This window comes from Chaetodon trifascialis, chromosome 19 (assembly GCF_039877785.1).
Source record: "Chaetodon trifascialis isolate fChaTrf1 chromosome 19, fChaTrf1.hap1, whole genome shotgun sequence".
NCBI lineage: Eukaryota > Metazoa > Chordata > Actinopteri > Chaetodontiformes > Chaetodontidae > Chaetodon > Chaetodon trifascialis.
In genome coordinates this window covers 16229113-16246040 of record NC_092074.1, presented here as the reverse complement: position 1 = coordinate 16246040, position 16928 = coordinate 16229113, and the positions used below count along the sequence as shown (strand labels likewise).

General features: G+C 46.0%; 1 protein-coding gene across 2 annotated transcripts in view; it reads right to left on the bottom strand.

Moving 5' to 3' along the window:
• Positions 1–16928, bottom strand: part of LOC139348170 (protein eva-1 homolog A) — a 68250-nt gene that overhangs the window by 24352 nt on the left and 26970 nt on the right. The window contains exon 5 of one of the 2 annotated variants that reach the window (XM_070988125.1): positions 12627–12770. In XM_070988125.1, the coding sequence (XP_070844226.1) occupies positions 12627–12770 (144 nt within the window). Of the gene's footprint in view, positions 1–1266; positions 1763–12626; positions 12771–16928 lie in introns of those variants that run through there. The other variant, XM_070988126.1, reaches the window with a different exon arrangement.

Sequence of the window (16928 nt, the reverse complement as noted above, 5' to 3'; positions counted from 1 at the left end):
TTATTGAATGACCACATCTCTTTAATGACTAACGTTTTCTCATGAGTTTGCAATTTTACAGGAAGTACAGCAACCAGAGACAACCACCAATCAGCCTAACGTCTAGTCCAGAATGTTTAAAAGTAATTAATCCAGACAAACATATAAAAAGGAAGGCGGCGTAAGAAAGGAAATGTACATAACTATTAAAAAAACTTACTGTTCGAGCTAAATTGTGGCATAGATTTCCTCATATAACAGCCCAAGTGACCTTGTCAGATCAGAAATGCAGCATGGGAGGTGAAACAAGTAATCGATTAACTGTTGGCAGAAAAATGATCACCAATTAACAATCAATTCATCGGTTTAGTCACTTTTCAAGCAAAACAAATGTTAAGCGTTCCTGCTTTTTATCACCGTTAACTCAGCATCTTTGGGAAACTCTGGGAAACAGCTTCTCTGACAGTTCACAGACCAAATGATTAATTGATTAATCAAGAGAAAAATCAGCAGGTTAACCGATAATGAAAACAAACGTTCACAGAAAGGGGCGTCGTGGGGCTTTGGGCTTCAGTGACATGTTTTGGCTGAGCCGAGCCGAGCCGCCTGCTCTGAGTCAGCACCAGTATTTGCAGTGTGTGAACGACTCGCTGGCCCTCTTAGGTTTACTGTATTATGCACCCTGTGGTTAATTAGTCAGACTCCTGCCAGCAGGGCTCATTAGGAAAAAGCACTGACCATCTATGGAAACACACACACAGGCAGACACATGGAAAAAGGAGTTTCGCTGCTCCTGCTAAAGGTGGAATACAATACTGAGGGTTGTCAGGTATCAGTCTAGCATCTGTGTGTGTGTTTGTGTGTGTGTTGTCTGTATCTACGTGATCTCACGCGGTTGTTGTCCACACATGATCGGTTCCCTGTCCAAGTCTAATCCAGTCAGTCACCCTGGTACATCCTGACATTTCACAAGAACCCTAACACACACACACACACACACACACACACACACACGTCCAAATACCTCACACACACACCCATCTACCCGCTCAGACCTTCCTCACATCCTCAACAGCCAGAGCTGAGGCAGCGAGGACATTCCTGAGGGCAGCACAAGGTGAGGCATTTAAACTTCCACACTGAGTCTTATGACAGCTTAAACATGCGGAGAAATGACTCCTAAACATCCAAAGAGCAAAAAGAGATAACACAAAACTGTGACAGAAGCAGCCAGACTACAGCGGAGATTTAAAAGCGTGTTCAGGCAGAAGGCGAGATGACACTTACAAACACATTGCTGAATGGAAAATCCTCCGGAGTCCAGCCAGTAACTTTCTCTCTGACCATGTGTTTGTGTGCGGCTGTCTGGCTTGTCAAACACTGCCCTCCTCCTCCACCTCCTCCTCCTCCTCCTCCTCCTCCTCCTCCTATCCGTCCCGCCAGGAGAGCTGGGACCAGCTTTGCCGTGAAAACAAGCGCTCACGTGAATAGTCCACCGTGGGTCCGACCAGAACGAGAGAGCGCGGCCCAAAAAAGGAAAAAGAAGGAAGGAGGGAGGGAGGAAAGCGAAAAGGATAGCCCCTTTAAGAAGGTACGCTCCTTTATGGTGACTCCCCCTTTTCCCCCTCTTTTAGCTTCCCCTTCCTTCCTACTCTCAGGGAGAGAGAAAGTTAAACCCGGCTTTAGACAACTGGAATGTGACAGCAGGAGAGAGCGAGAGGGAGAGTATGAAGCGGCGAGGGAGGGAGTGTGTGTGAGAGAGAAAGAGAGAGAGAGAGAGAGAGAGAGACAGAAGCAGTGTCCACCTCCACAGCCCACTGCTGTGTGAGGGAGCAGTCAGAGAGAGGTAGAAAGGGGGAGGGAAGGAGCAGGCGAAGAGGAGGAGGGGGCTACCAGTGAGTAGGAGAGAGGGAGGTGGGAAAAAAAAAGAGAGAACGAGCGCAGCTCCAGGAAATTACATGAGAATTTCATTCAGCTCAGTTTGGGAATCTGGGAATGTGGTATGTGAGAGCAAGGCCAGCAAAGATCCCAATGCAAAAATTCCCATTCCCACTAACACCGTGACTGTGACAAAATAACCGCAATATGATATCTTTTGTCTTTGCATATCACTCAGCAGGATTTTACAACACGGGATGGGTTAAATTAGGCCGCTGTGTTGTAAATCAACAAGCAGGACTGCTTTATTGCAACACTGGCTTTTTATGGAGAAGTGCATTGATTTGTCAGGTGTTCAACTTGCTGCATTAGCTAAAGACAGACAATACTGTCAATTAGTTCTTGATTGATTCACTGCAAAATCTAATACATTGTAACATACAGTACATCAATATTTCAAGATAGAGGACTGAAGCCGTCAGCAGGACTGCCGCGTGCATGAGATACAAACAAACAGGAGCCCGGGGAAAGCAGACGCCATCTCCTCTTCAAAGAACAGTAACGCCTTTAAAATGAGATTAGAATGAACTCTACATCACGACCCCAATTCAAGTTTCACCTAACCACCTTCATTGATTGATGTAATTTGATGCAGCAACATGTTTCAAACAAGTTGGGACAGGAGCAACTAAAGACAGAAATATGTGGAACGCTCCAAAAACACCTGTTTGGATCGTTCCACAGGTAAACAGGTTGATTGCTAACAGGTGAGAGTATCATGATTGGGTTTGAAAGAGGCATCCTGGAAAGTCGATGGAGCGAGGTTCATCTCTTTGTGAACACATGATGACAAACGATGTTAATACATGCACTCAGATCACTTGTTAAAACCGTTTGTTTGCACCCTGTTTTCATTTGTGTTTCACAGCGTCTGACCTTTTTTGGAATCGTCGTTGTGCGTCTTTGTATAAAGGCTTTTCTTCTGGCCACTGCTCATGAAAAGTCACTGTAAATACAGCTGAAACAAAAAGATTTAGGAGGCGTGCGCGCATTGACTCCTCTGCAAGCCCATAGTTACACCCTTTGTCTGCATGGATCCACACAGACATTTAAATGCATCCTGCCGGACTATAATTCCAGCTTCAGATGCCCTGGGAATTTCTCCCCTTGGTTCCCACCCCCTAGACTGCCTCTCCACACACACACACACGCACACACCAGCTCTCCCCTCTCCCTTTCTCCCTTCCTCTCCCTCTATCCTCGTCCACCGCAGGAGGAAAACTGAAACCAGCCACAGACTGGAAAGCATTAGTCTGCCCCCCTTCCTCGCCGCCTCCTCCGGTTCAACACACCACTCTACACACAAACGAAAACAAGCGCGACGGATCACAAAAAGAGCGGAGGGCCGTTTTCGCCGTGAGCGCAGAGGGACGCGAAAAACAGTAGCGTACACAGTTTACGACTTCGACAAAGTTGGCAGCGAGTTCTCGTCCGGAGCTTTGCTTATTTTGCAGTTTCTACCCCAACAAAGAAGCAGTCGCTCATTTGGGAAAACAGGCCAAGCAAAAACCACCGGACTGGTGTATGTGTGTGTGTGTGTGTGTGTGGGGGGGGGGGGGGTGTTTGTGTGTACAGTTTGTGCATTCAGTTTGTGCATGCACTGTGTAATCTATCTGTGCTTGTTTTTTACGTGTGTCGGTATGTTCGTACATGTGTGCACGTGTTTGTCTCGCTCTGTGAACGTTAACTTGACTGCATGCTCCTATTATCCTCCGTTTGTAAAGCAGACAAACAGCCTAAAGCCAAACGCAGAACATTCCTCCGCTCTGGAAAGTGCTTCCTATGTTGGGGGCTGGAGCGGTTACAGGGACGTAAGTGGTTTTGACTCGCAGCAGCAGCAGCAGCAGAGCGACAGATCCTAAAAATGATCATCAGAGAGGCCCTCTGTCTCTCATTCCCACACAGACCACTGCTGATGAGACCTATGGCCTCCATAGAGGAGCCACAGAGTCCAGGTCGGACTGGCCGGTCAGTACTGGGCCAGTAGGACAGACAGGAGAGGAAGACAGACATTGATTATCTGATATCATGAACAAAGATGATAAAGGCAGGAGGGGAGGCAAAGCAGGAAGCAAATAAGAAAATCAAGGAATCAATAATTAGCTCAAAACTGCTAATCTACACATAATACTCTCATATGATAACTAACAACCGCCGATTAATCATTTTCTCAATTGATCAGTTCATTGCTTAAAATGTCCAAAAATGGGGAAAACTGTCAATGAGAGTTCCCCAAAGCCCAAGATGACGTCTGCAAATGTCTTATTTTATCCACAACTGAGAGATATTCAGCTTGCTGTCATAGAGGAGTGAGGAACGAGGGAATATCGACATTTAAGAAGCTGGAATCAGAGAATTTGGACTATTTCTTCTTACTCAAACCAATTAATCGCTTATGAAAACAGTTGCAGATTAATTTAACAGTTGAGAACGCAGCAGCTCTACTGATGACACACACTTAGCAAAGACAACACATCAACCACAGAACAAAATAAAAACAAGTAGTCCAAGGATTTTAACAATCTACATCTGGATCCTGAATTATGCTGATACTGCAGGACATGACACTTAATAAGCAAAATACATTAAATATGTCAAAAGTATTCAACTATTACCACCAAAATGTACTTTAAGTATCCAAAGTAGAAGTACTCATCATGCAGAAAATGCCCCCTTTAAGGCTGATATATATATATACATTACTGGTTAGCGGTGGAGCTCATTTTAACCATTTTATATAACATGCATCATGTTTTATAGGTGATTTATAAAGTACAGTACTTGAGTCAGCCTGGTGTCTTCTGTTTCAAGAGTTAGTCAACTGCACCACCATAATTAAAGCGAGTTTTCGCATATATCATGTTTGTGCATGTTTGTTTTGCAGCTGGCGTTTCCTCTGAGCTCTGACTGGACTTCAGGTCATCATCGAGACGCTCTGAGGAAGGTAAACGTACTCGATCGACCCACTAAAATCTACCACATAGAGACATCACACGGCATTATCTCGGCACGTTTTGACAGAGCGGATGCTGAATGCCTCAAACCCAGACAGAGCTAAGCTGGCGCTCGCCCTATCGCGCCGCACTCACCTGTGTTATCAGTGCAGCCCTCTGTTGTTAACTCCCCGTGCTCACTAAACTGTCGGTTGATAGTGGAATCAAAGCGTCCGGCTGACACACAGTCTAGTTTCCGTTTCCAGTTTCTATTATCTTTAAAGGGGCTTTTTGTGGGTTTGGTTCTGTGCACAAGCGAATAGCGATGATACAAATCACAGCTCGGCTGGCTCGAGACAAAAAGGAAACTTACTGCATACATTAGTCACGGATACTGTGCTGAGATATGAGGCTTTGTCGACGTTTTTCCGCACCTACGGGCAAAATGATTAATAACCCTGAGCCCGCGTTAACAATAAATCTTTTCACTGTAATTCAGTTACTTTGCTGAGAAGTCGCAATCAGTCATTTAGTTTCCTTTGCCAGAAGGATTTGCTCAATTTTTAACTGCATAGTTTACAAGAACAGATTAGAGACACTTCATAAGCGCCACATCAGAAACCGTAAGAAGAGCCGCTGACTCATTGTTTATTTCACTCATCTAGTTTTTAATGGAAACAACCCAGGTCAAACTCTCTCTTGTTCTTTTTATCTTCCATTTGAGAAACTGCCGCCTCTAATTTTGAGTGATTGATCGAGTAATAAACTTTTCCTTTCAGATAAAACAAGAAGACTTCAAAGGATTTGAATCTCAACAATGCAGCTTCAGTGACCAAAGGGTGGATTTAGCTGATAAGGTTGTGTTGCATACAATTATATGAAGCAGGTGACACCTGGAAAAAACTATGGCACTGAGCAACTTGGGAAGCAGTTGGTGGTTTATTGCTCAAAGTAGGACCTGCATAACTCAGTTACTCAACATGAAGAAATTCCTCTGTCCTCAGACAGTCAGGGACACGAACCAGTCAACTTCCAGCTCTAACCTCTGGGCTATCGCTGAAACAGTGGACAGAGTGGAGACAGATGAGGAAGAGGGATGAGGTTTACAGCTCGCGAGCGCGATATAAACAAGTAAATGAAGAGCACTGAAGGGGACGGAGAACCAAAAAGACAGCAGACACCAACAGTGCGTGGTGAATAACGTGTGAGCGGTGGGTGGGAAAGGCCAGACAAGCTGCGAGAACTTAAAAGGGAATTAACACCTTTTGTTCAAGATTCATTTTAATCTCATTAAACTCCTTCCAGACTTTCCCCCCCAGGGCAGTGATCACACCGGCTGGGTATTAAACCAGATTTTTAATGCATGACGAGCGTGGATGTGCTTTAAAGAGGGCGATTTAACCTGCTCTCATTTGCTTGTGTGTGTGTGTGTGTGTTCCAGCGTGAGTGTGTGTGCGGGGTGCACCCAACAGCCAGACGCATGATGTAAGTCGATGAGACACGGGTGCAGGGCAGACATCAGCTGACTGAACATGCAGGCAAAGGCAAAGCCACAACTGCATGCATCAGCAAATCACCATGGCGACGGTGCGTTCCCGCCAAAAACTCCCTCCATGTTACTAGCGCCGCTCCGGGGACCGCGCCCTGAGCGGCTTCAGCGTCACTCACCGAACTTCAGTAAAGCTCAGAGGAGACGACTATCTGAGCCTTTTACGGGCATCGGCTGAAGCGACCACAGCCAATTATCAACGCAACGCGCCGACACACACGCGGGTCAGGTGAGGTCACGTGCTGTGTGTTTTCTCGCGGTGGCGTTCCCGACAGTGCCAGCTGCTGGCTGTTATTCCAGGGTTTCTGCAGAGTCAGGTTTGTGTTACGAGGCCGGGGAGCAGTCAGAGGGGCCGCTTCATTCCTTTCTGCTTGCTTTTCCACTCAGTCACACCACAGATCGCGTTTGGGTCAAAGACTGTTTTTAAAAAACACCTTTTGTCCCGGGTCTTTGGTTTGCTTTGCCCAATGAGTGGGGTCGGTCATATACCGGAGAGTGACGCAATGAGAGGAGACGTTAGCACTTAAGTATTTCAGGGTGAAATGAGGCCATTTTCCTGTGATTGACGCTCGGCCTGGTTAAACTGGATTTGGCTGTTTGCAGTAAAGCACACTCAGTTTGGCGGTGCATTCAGGTGAAAACATACTCAAGGAATTCTTAATGTCTTTTCAGCTAACAGGGCGCATATTACAATACAAAGCTTTAAACTTGCTAATATACAGCATGGCTCAGTTATCGACTTCTTCACAAGCTTCTTCAGCCACACTGATAATGAAATCATAAGCTGATAATCGACCATACTTAATCAAATCAAACAGCGTTGACAACCCTCGCATGGAAGTTCTGAAAGTTTTCCAAGAAGTTAGTCCGCAGAGACGCAGCAATCGGCAGACGGAGAAAAACCGGCCCCCGTCTCTGCTTCATAAACCAAAAGTCAACACAAAGCACACTCAATGAACAAAGCTGCTCTTGGGAGTCAAGGGCCATGACAACTGCACACTGGAGTCCTGAGTACAGTAAACCTTGCGAGCATTATTTCTAAACTAGAGAAGTAAACTTGGGCTCAAAGGAAAGCTTATGAGCTGCCAAATTTTCAGATTTTCTGAATTTTTATTTATGTGAGGATCAGGTCATATTTATATATTATTTGTCACATTTTTTTCCTTCCTTTTTAATCTTTTTCCTTGAAATAAAAGCACACAAAGCATAATGACAGTTGCAAAATAATAACTAACAATACCTTTATCATCAAGTTCAGATTGATCATATTTATCAATAATTGGCAAAAAATCCCTCACATATTTGCTTTTCCTTTGCTTTAGGATACATCCTGATTAGACCTCCATGACTGCTCATGACATTGTTGTGGCTTAATATTTGAATCTATATCCTTTTTCCAGATACTGGTCCTGAAAATGGGGTTTGGGCCCACTGACAGCAACAACTGGTCTAAACTGTCTAAATTCTGATGGCGGTCGTCAACTGATGGATGAAGGTTGCATGAGGCTTTCGGGAAATAACAGTGAAGATGCATGAAACAACTTGGCCTCCTGGCCTGCTGCAGTTTGGTGTTTTTACATGTGAAGCAGGGCCAGTGCGTCCCAGAAACAGAGCTGAGTCGAGGCTGTGGGATACATTAAGGAGAGATGAAGAACTCAAACTTTCATACTGACAAGAAAGCAAACAGCTTTGACCAACTGAACCTGAAAGCGGTCATATATCAGCTGCGTGTGCAGACCTGCGTATGTGTCAGATTGGAGTGTTTAATGTCTTCACTGCGCGGGGTGTAAACGTGTGTGCTTCTGCCTGTCCTCCAGTCCTGCAAATACAGGATGATGAGCGGTACGATGGGGCCCAGCAGCAGCTACTGCCTGCCCGGCTGGACTGCAGCTCCACACAACTGGGCCAAAATAAACATCTTCCCCACGGTCTCCTCTGCTGACATGACATGAATGTGTGCGGGGGAGCTGCAGGAGTGTGTGGCTTGCAGCGGCCACAAGTGTACCTCAAATATCTTTGTGCATGTATATTTGTGTGTATGAGTGTCTGCATAACCAACTGGGACAATCCGAACCCTCAAGCTTCTGAATTACATCTTTATGTTGCTCCATTTTCCCGTTACATCTAAATCAGAGCCCCCCCCCCCCCCCCGCCAACAAGTGGGGGCGGCCAGTGCCTCCTCCACTCGGACTGCGTCCATTGAAAACACCGGCAGCACAGTCCAGTGACCACACCTCTGTCAGTGCCTGCAGTTCAGTCTCTACGGTAGCAAAATGAATGAAACAAGCTCCTACAGCTGAGATCCTCTACTGCATTTGTCCAAGGGCACTATGAGCTCCACGCCTTCAAATAAAAAATTATATTTAAGCACACATTCCACATTTCTGTGATATTTAAATTAAACTTTCAAGCTTTATAAAAATACCGAACATTTCTGATCTTGAGATCTTGAGTGACTGAATTTAGGGGAAATCCATCCATCCATTTTCAATGCCGCTTATCCCTTTCGGGGTCGTGGGGGGGCCAGAGCCTATCTCGGCTGTCAACGGGCGGGAGGCGGGGTACACCCTGGACCGGTCGCCAGCCGATCGCAGGGCACATACACACAACCATTCACACTCACACTCAACCTCACACCTAGGGGCAATTTAGAGTCACCAATTAACCTAATGAGCATGTTTTTGGTCTGTGGGAGGAAGCCGGAGTGCCCGGAGAGAACCCACGCATGCACGGGAAGAACATGCAAACTTCACACAGAAGGGCCCGACCCGGGAATCGAACCTGCAACCTTCTTGCTGTGAGGCACGCGCACTACCTGCTGCGCCACCGTGCAGCCATTTAGGGGAAATGTCCATAAAAAATTAAGAATCGCACGAGCTCTGAAACTCAGTGGTCAGAAAACAAAATCCATCTGCTGATTCAGGCTGTGCGGATGTTCAAAAGCCATAAAACAGCGACTAAATGGACTGTTTTGTCAAAACGATGTTTACATTTAATACATAGTAATCCAGTAGATGGAAAATCTGTTGTTTTTGCATCCGAGCCAAAAGCGGCAGTAGCCCTATATTTGAAAACAGATATAAGGATATTAATGGTCTCATTATACTTTCATTAGGATTTTTTCTGGGATCTGATTTCCATTTTGAGGTTTCAACCCCAGGGCTGGAAATGCCTGAGTTGCTTGTTCCACTGAGTGCCCCCCTCCTTTTCCAAACCCAGATCCATGTTAACCAGCTAAGCACCGCAATTAATCCATTTCCTCCTCAGAAATTAGACCTGTTCATTAGGCTTTCCATAACCTTTCATCCCCCTGAAAGCCTGCTCTGGTTCAAAAGAGGCCGTGTGGCTTGTTGAGAGTGATCCATTACACCGCAGGGGAAGCCTTCGAGGGAAGTTTAGGAGGAAGGCCTCCTCGTCTTGATATAAAGTCTCAGGCTTTAATACGTCTCAGGGGAGGAAAAGAACTGTGCTCTGGGTAGGGAGGCCTGTGTCAGGGACTGACACAGGAAGGAGAGAAAGATTCCTCTGGATGTGATTTGATCAGCACGGCCGTGCTAAATCATACTTTGTTAAATCGGGTTTAAAGCTATCGCTCTGCTTTCTGGTGTAGAGACACACATACAGACGCAGGACGCCCTCTGGCTGCATCTCTTCGCTCACAAGGCAGAGGAAAGACGCCAGCAAATAGGAAGAAGGATATTTTGGGGCTGCAGGACAGGCCTCAGAGGTCTGGGTGAGCAAGCTGTATAAATAGGACCCTTCCTACAACAAAACACACCCTTACGCTATGCATACAACATCAGACAGAACTGAACTTTTTTTAATCAAACATTCAGATGGATACATGCTGCAAAGAGGCCGAGTCGTTCAAAAGGTGCAGGTCAAACCCCAACAAAGTAACCAACACAACATTACAAGAGAGGAACTACAAAGGGGCCACACTGCAACTCCGCTTTTTGAAGAAAGAGCCTCGAGCAGGCTCATTCATCAATCTCCAACAGTTGCACCAAGGGTAAATATTTAGGCTATGAATAATCTGCAAGACAGAGCTTCACCTTGTTTAAACACAGAGATGTCAGATATGCAGAGCCGCGATCGGACTCCTGGCTTAAGTGAGTTCTGACTAACAAACAAACAGGGATTTCCTCCAGGGGGAGCAGTGGATGTAAATGAAGCCTGACGGTGGCGGCCGTGTGGAGTGTGTGTGATCTGCTGGGAGACGGATGGCAGGTTCCGGGCCATTTGCTGCTGTGTTATTGCTGAGGAGCAAGTCCACCCCCGGGGCTGTGTGAGGAAGAAGCTGGAGCTCGGAGGGTTGATGGCTTTATAAATCACAGGCGAGCTGAGGCCGGCGGAGAGTCCGTGTACTGTGAATCAAACATGCACTTACGCCGGCGTGTGTGTGCATGACACCCAAACATCAATCCATACACACACACGTGCACACATTTACGCTCATAAAAAGCCATTTCCGAAATTATTTTATTCTTGGCATGCTGCAAAAGCCCCTAAAACAGCAGTTAGGTCATCATGGGACAGTAAAGATTTTAAGTGGGTTAACACCTCCTTCGGGCATTTAGTGGTACAGACAGACAGACACACACATGCACACACACACACACACACACACACACACACACACACACACACACACACACACACACACACTTACTATCCATCTAAAAATCCTGCAATTCTCAAAATTCTGTGCCATCAGTCACTTTGCATAAGCAGATGCCACATTTTTCTGCTGCAACGAAACACTGTGCAGACAACCACACACACACACACACACACTTACACAGAGATATGCACAAATGCAACCAATCATGTGGAGACAGACATCCTCCGTCCCTACTCCGACACAAATGGGGTCAATCCCACACACACTCAACCACCAATGAAAGAGGATCCCCCAAAATTACCACTTTGCTGGAGCCTGGAGCAGCCAGTGACTTCACGTCTGCAGCAGCTGGACTGATTTACTCACGTTCAACCCCTCTCTGGTCCCACCACAGCCCAGGAAACCCACCTCTTATCCCCCCCACAAACCCACACACAGCAAGCCCTCCCCTCTATCTGTTTAACATTTACACCGTCCCACATCCCCTGCATACCTCACACATTCACCGACTTGATTCAGCACCAGAGCTGTTAGCAGAGCACGTTGTGTTATCAGCAGCAGATAAGAGAGGTCAGACAGAGATTCAAGCCAAAACGACTCCATAAACACAGCTGAACGGGCGGCGTGTTCTTGTCAGCGCTGACCGGTTGTTGCTCAGATAAAGGACGGATGGATTCTTCTGACAAACAAACTCAAAGGACCGGGTGGTGGACCGTCAAAACCACACAATAAAAGCCATAAACTGTGATCAGAACTTCACAAAATACAATCCTCACACAGACTTTGGTTAATTTACAGTCCTATAATGGTGGTTTTCAGGCCCAATGGGGAGAGAAAGACATCCAAAAAATTCAGTCCTTTAAATCAGAACTCAAAGAAATACCAAGCGAAGCAGTCGTCCTGCAGTCTGGATCTCTGTGCCTGTTATTTTGGTGGATGTGGGGGGGCCTCCAGGCCGTGGCGCTGATCGATCAATTCCTGGTGCTGGAGGCGCCTGGATTCTAGCTGTGTGTGTGTGTGTGTGTGTGTGTGTGTGTGTGTGTGTGTGTGTGTGTGTGTGTGTGTGTTTGAGTGTGTCTCAAAGCGTGTGCGGCTAATGAATTACAATCTTGACAGGTCAGGATTAGCCCAGGGGTGGGGAACAGATAGAAAGGAAGACCATCATTCTTCCTCATCCGCACAGACGAAAAGTCAAAACAGAAGATACAAAGCAAGTTGTTTTTCTTGACTAAATCTTTTGGGGGGGGGGGGCTATAATCACTTTTTATTTTAAAAAGTGATTATAGCACATTGTCCTTTAATTAGATCCTTGCACTTCATTTAAAGGTGAATAAAGAAGTACATTAAATAATCAATGATAGTAACCAGAACACAGTATTTCCACTGAAGGCACCATAATACACAGTTAGAGGCACCTTAACTGCCCATTGGCTAAAAGAAATGAAAAGACATTAATTCTTCTGAGAGTGTAATAGAGGGCATTTTAAAGCAAGTAACTCTGGGACTCATTGTTTCAAGACTGGGATGAAGCTGATCAGTCGGTGAACATCGCCCCCTGGTGGTAAGAAAATGAAGCCCTAAGTAAAGGTCTATTGGGACTCACCACAGGTGTAGATGACGCTGAGGTACTTCCTGGTGCCGGAGTAACACGGATCTCCAAAGTCTCTGGTGGAGGCTCGAACCAGACAGCTCTTCTTCCCCTGACAGCGGGAGGTCAGAACCTGCAGAGCCACAGACGACTGGCAGTCTGACGGAGAGACAGCAAGGAGGAGAAACGGATTCAATGGTCTATTATCTGCAAATGAATATCAATAATCAAAATAATTGATAGTTAAAATGGGGACAGTGTTCAGCTGCTACACTTAATTCCAGTAATTTGGAAGCCTTAACCTTTGTGAGATAATGTTTGTTTGGTTTAAATGAATCTCTTTGACTTTTTCCTTTAAGATTTTAGCCATTCTATGAATGAAACGTCTCCGTAAAATACTGCTCATAAACTGCTCATAAAATTATTAAAAAAGAACCTGCAAAAATAAATAATAATTATCCATATTTTCCTGAACATTTGTTTAATTTTATTTGTTAATTTGAGAAGATATTAAACATAAGAGTTTGCCTAACGGTTAATTTTCCTGCTCAGATGACAGAGACACAAAGATCCATTTATCAAGTTTGTATTACTGCCGTGCTCATGCATGAACAATCTTTCATCTGATGATGAGTTTGCATGACGTAATATTCTTATTTAAGATGTGTTGACTGCAGGTGAGTCTCTCATTGAGTTGTTGTTGTCGAGCATTTGATGGACAAGTAGCACTTCAGGCACAAAAGGATTATAAGAGTTTCTGTCAGCCACAACAGAGATGCGCACACGCACACACATGCACACGCGCACACACACCTTACACACTCTGTCCCATAAAGGCTTTCTCAGCTCCCGTGGTGGAGCCTCCGTCCACATCAGACCCACATACAGAAACCTTACTGGGGCCTCACATTGTCTGAAGGATACCTGATCCAACATGTGTGTATCTGTGAGTGTTTGTGTATGGAGAGCAGACAGAGTAATGGATGTGGCTCTCATACATCATCGCTAAGCACCCACCAGCTCCTCCAGACCCTCTCCTCTGCAGCTCTCCTCCTGTGGGGAGCGTGGACGGACAGATCTCACATTAGTACCAGGACCACAGAGGATGAAACGCTGCCCTGCTGCGCTCGCAAACTGTAGAGCGTTTCTCAGAGCTCATAATGTAACACCCCAAACTGAGGTGTGAGGAGCACTAATAAAGTCAGAAGAACCTCCTGCCGAGTCTTGTGGGAATGTGGATGGGTCGGGGTTCCACCTGGATGCCTCCCAGGGCCCCCGGTGCTCCACCAAACCCCTAAAATACAACAAAAGGACATGAGCCTTTGAAAGTGGACACTGTGATTTCACACTGTCTGACCCCAAAAAGAGACGGCGAGAGAGAGGTCAGAAAGGAAGAGCGAACAGGTCGGTTAAGGCTTGGCTAACACGTCAACACGCAACAAATTATGGCTCAGGTCAAGGGGCAAATGTCCCAGTCAGGAAGTGAAAGAGGGCAATCCAGTGGTCATGCACAGTGTCAACATTCATTCACTGAATGGTCCACAACTGTGCACACTTTTATTTCCTGGTACGGACTGCGTTTGTAGCGAAACCAGATCAAAGACAATGTGGCGAAAGCTTCTGAAGAATGTGAACCTGAATCAGAGTCGGTTCGAAGGGGCAACCGGACACTCCCCAGCTGGAGCCGACACACTGGAATTCCCAACAAGGATGCAATGAGGCGGAAGCCTGTGGGAACCAGTGAGTGTAACTGGATAACTAGTCGGACACCTCAAAGGTTAGAAAGCTCCCACTGATTGTTAAAGCACAAGCGGATTCGTTGATGGTGACTGATGAGGACAACGCATTACCTGCAAAAGCGGTTCAAGAAAACACTCTTTGAACAGATTCTCGTGCTGAGGAGCGACACTGCTGCCCCACACAGGCACACATGTTTGCTTGTTTGCTGAAACATGTCTGAAACGTGCCTGCGTCAGTTTGCATAAAGCAATACAATAAAAACCACTGTGAGTACACGTGCGACAGAAATGTGGTTATATCAGTATAACCAACCCGAATGATTGTTCATTCGAGTGAGATAAAAATGGGTGTTCTCACACTCGATAGGGCCATTTTATCAGAGAGAAGTAAATAAAATGACTGAAATGCCAGTGTGCCAAAGTGTATCTACAGGGTGACAACAAGAAAAACAAAACAATGGCTGAACAGCAGCTTTGTACAACCTGAACCAAGGAAGCACTGAACGTATTATCCCTCAGACAAACCGTGCATCTGCATCAGTGTCTATGCACAGATGCTGCAGCACGGTGACCTTCTGGTCTGCCCGATGTGCTTTAATTTGTACCCCCTCTCTCTTTTCCTCCCCAGAGGGCTCGTTTGAGCTGCTGTGCCACGCTGAAAACGTTCCTCTCTGACAGGGGAACCCACTGACAGACAGGCCCCCATTAGCTGCAGCTTTGATTCCCTGACTGGGTGATTAGTACAGCAGGGGGGCCCGAGGAGAAACGGGGGGTTCAGAGACAGATAGAGACAAGAGGACGGAGACACACACATTTATTCTTTGTCCACTTGTTCTCCATGCTTATATGTGCATGCACACACGCACACGCAGGATTTCTCTGCAGTTTAAAAGAGCATTCCTCAGGGTCTGACCTCCCCTGGCGCTCATTAGCGGCTTTACCAGAGAAGGACAAGCATACAACAGTCTCTCTCTGTGCGCACACACACACATACACACACAGAGGAACAGGCATGAATAACCCCTGATACCTCTAACCTTTAGCCTCAACCACCTCCGAGCCTGTGCACCCACCCTCTAGCCTCCAACATGCCCAACAAGGGGAGGCCTATGGTTCAGAAGAGAAGGTCCACAGTGACTGAGGGAAAGGGAGGAGTTTCCTGGACACATACTCTGACCCATGAATGATCACAGACTGAGGTCACGTACAGAGGAACCGTAAACAAGAAAACACAAAGGTAGAGCTTCTTTAGATGACCTACGGTTGATCACCCACAGCTTCTTAAAGTTACTGCGGAGCGCTTCCAGGTCGAGTAACCTTCCGCTCATGTTTTCTTCTCTGTCTTTCATGCATTTGAAGTGTGTGTTGATACGCCGCCCCGTACCAGCAGCACCTCTCCGCCGCTCAGCTCCTTTTGCCTCATCAATCATCCGTCACATATCGAACTTTCTGCCTTCTCGAAAAAATCAGCATCAGCCGCGGGCTGTGCCCTTGCTGTGAGTTTGCCCATTTCTACTGAGTTATTTTAACACAATGCCATAATTTTACAAAGCAATAGCGTTACAACAACATCATTACCTGGTGGCTCTGGTGTGTTGTGGTGGATGCTGTTGAGTTTCACTTGTCACAGAACCCTTATATTAAGAGTAGGGGTAGGGTAAGTGTATGCTGGTGGACTGAAAAGAATGTCAAACAAATTTACAGGACAGCACTTGTGTGTTTGGGAGTGGATCTATTTTCCCAAGTTTCCCACAGCCCTAAGTTAGCAGGGACATGGGAGCCTTTGCCATGTTGTTCCATATAAGCCTGGGAAACATAGGAATGATTCTGTGTATTTGCCCTGAGACAAAGACGCCCTGAGCATGTATAAATCCAGACACACAAACCGACTCTCTCACACACGCACAAACACAGTATACAGTACAGCCACAGAGACTTTTTCCCAGATAATTTTCGCAGACAGTCCATGACAGTCCTCCAGGTATTCCACCCACGCACACCTTTCCTGGAATTTCCAAGACAATGGGCAGACAAACTTGTCGAAAGTCCTCTCCTCCTCTTCTACTCTGACTCACCTGTGACACGTATCGTTTCACGGGGAGGCTCAAGCCATTGTTGCGGGATTAAAAGTCTTTGTACGATAGAAAAGCGACTTTCAGATGCCGTGATAGGGTGAATGGACCTGCACACGCCAAGTGCTTTCTGTGAATGCCATTAATGAATTTGAAACCACACACCCACACCCACATTTACTGTAAATGGCCTATTCACTTTCAGTAGGATTTCATTTTATTGTAACACAGTGAATTCAATACTTGAATACTTATAGTGAGTAAGTTCTAGCCTTAAAGCGTCACACACAAACACCCTTGCACAGATGAACTCAAGCATACACACCAGATTTGTTTGTAAGTTCTAGAATCAGAGGCACCAAAACATTCAACACTACACATGTGTGTTATCACTGACAACCTGTATTCAAACACATCTGACTTCCAATCAATGGTGACGCTCTGCCCTAAACTTTCTGTGGATCTGTTATCCTGAAAAACATATGCACAGTGAAGCCAGAAAACAA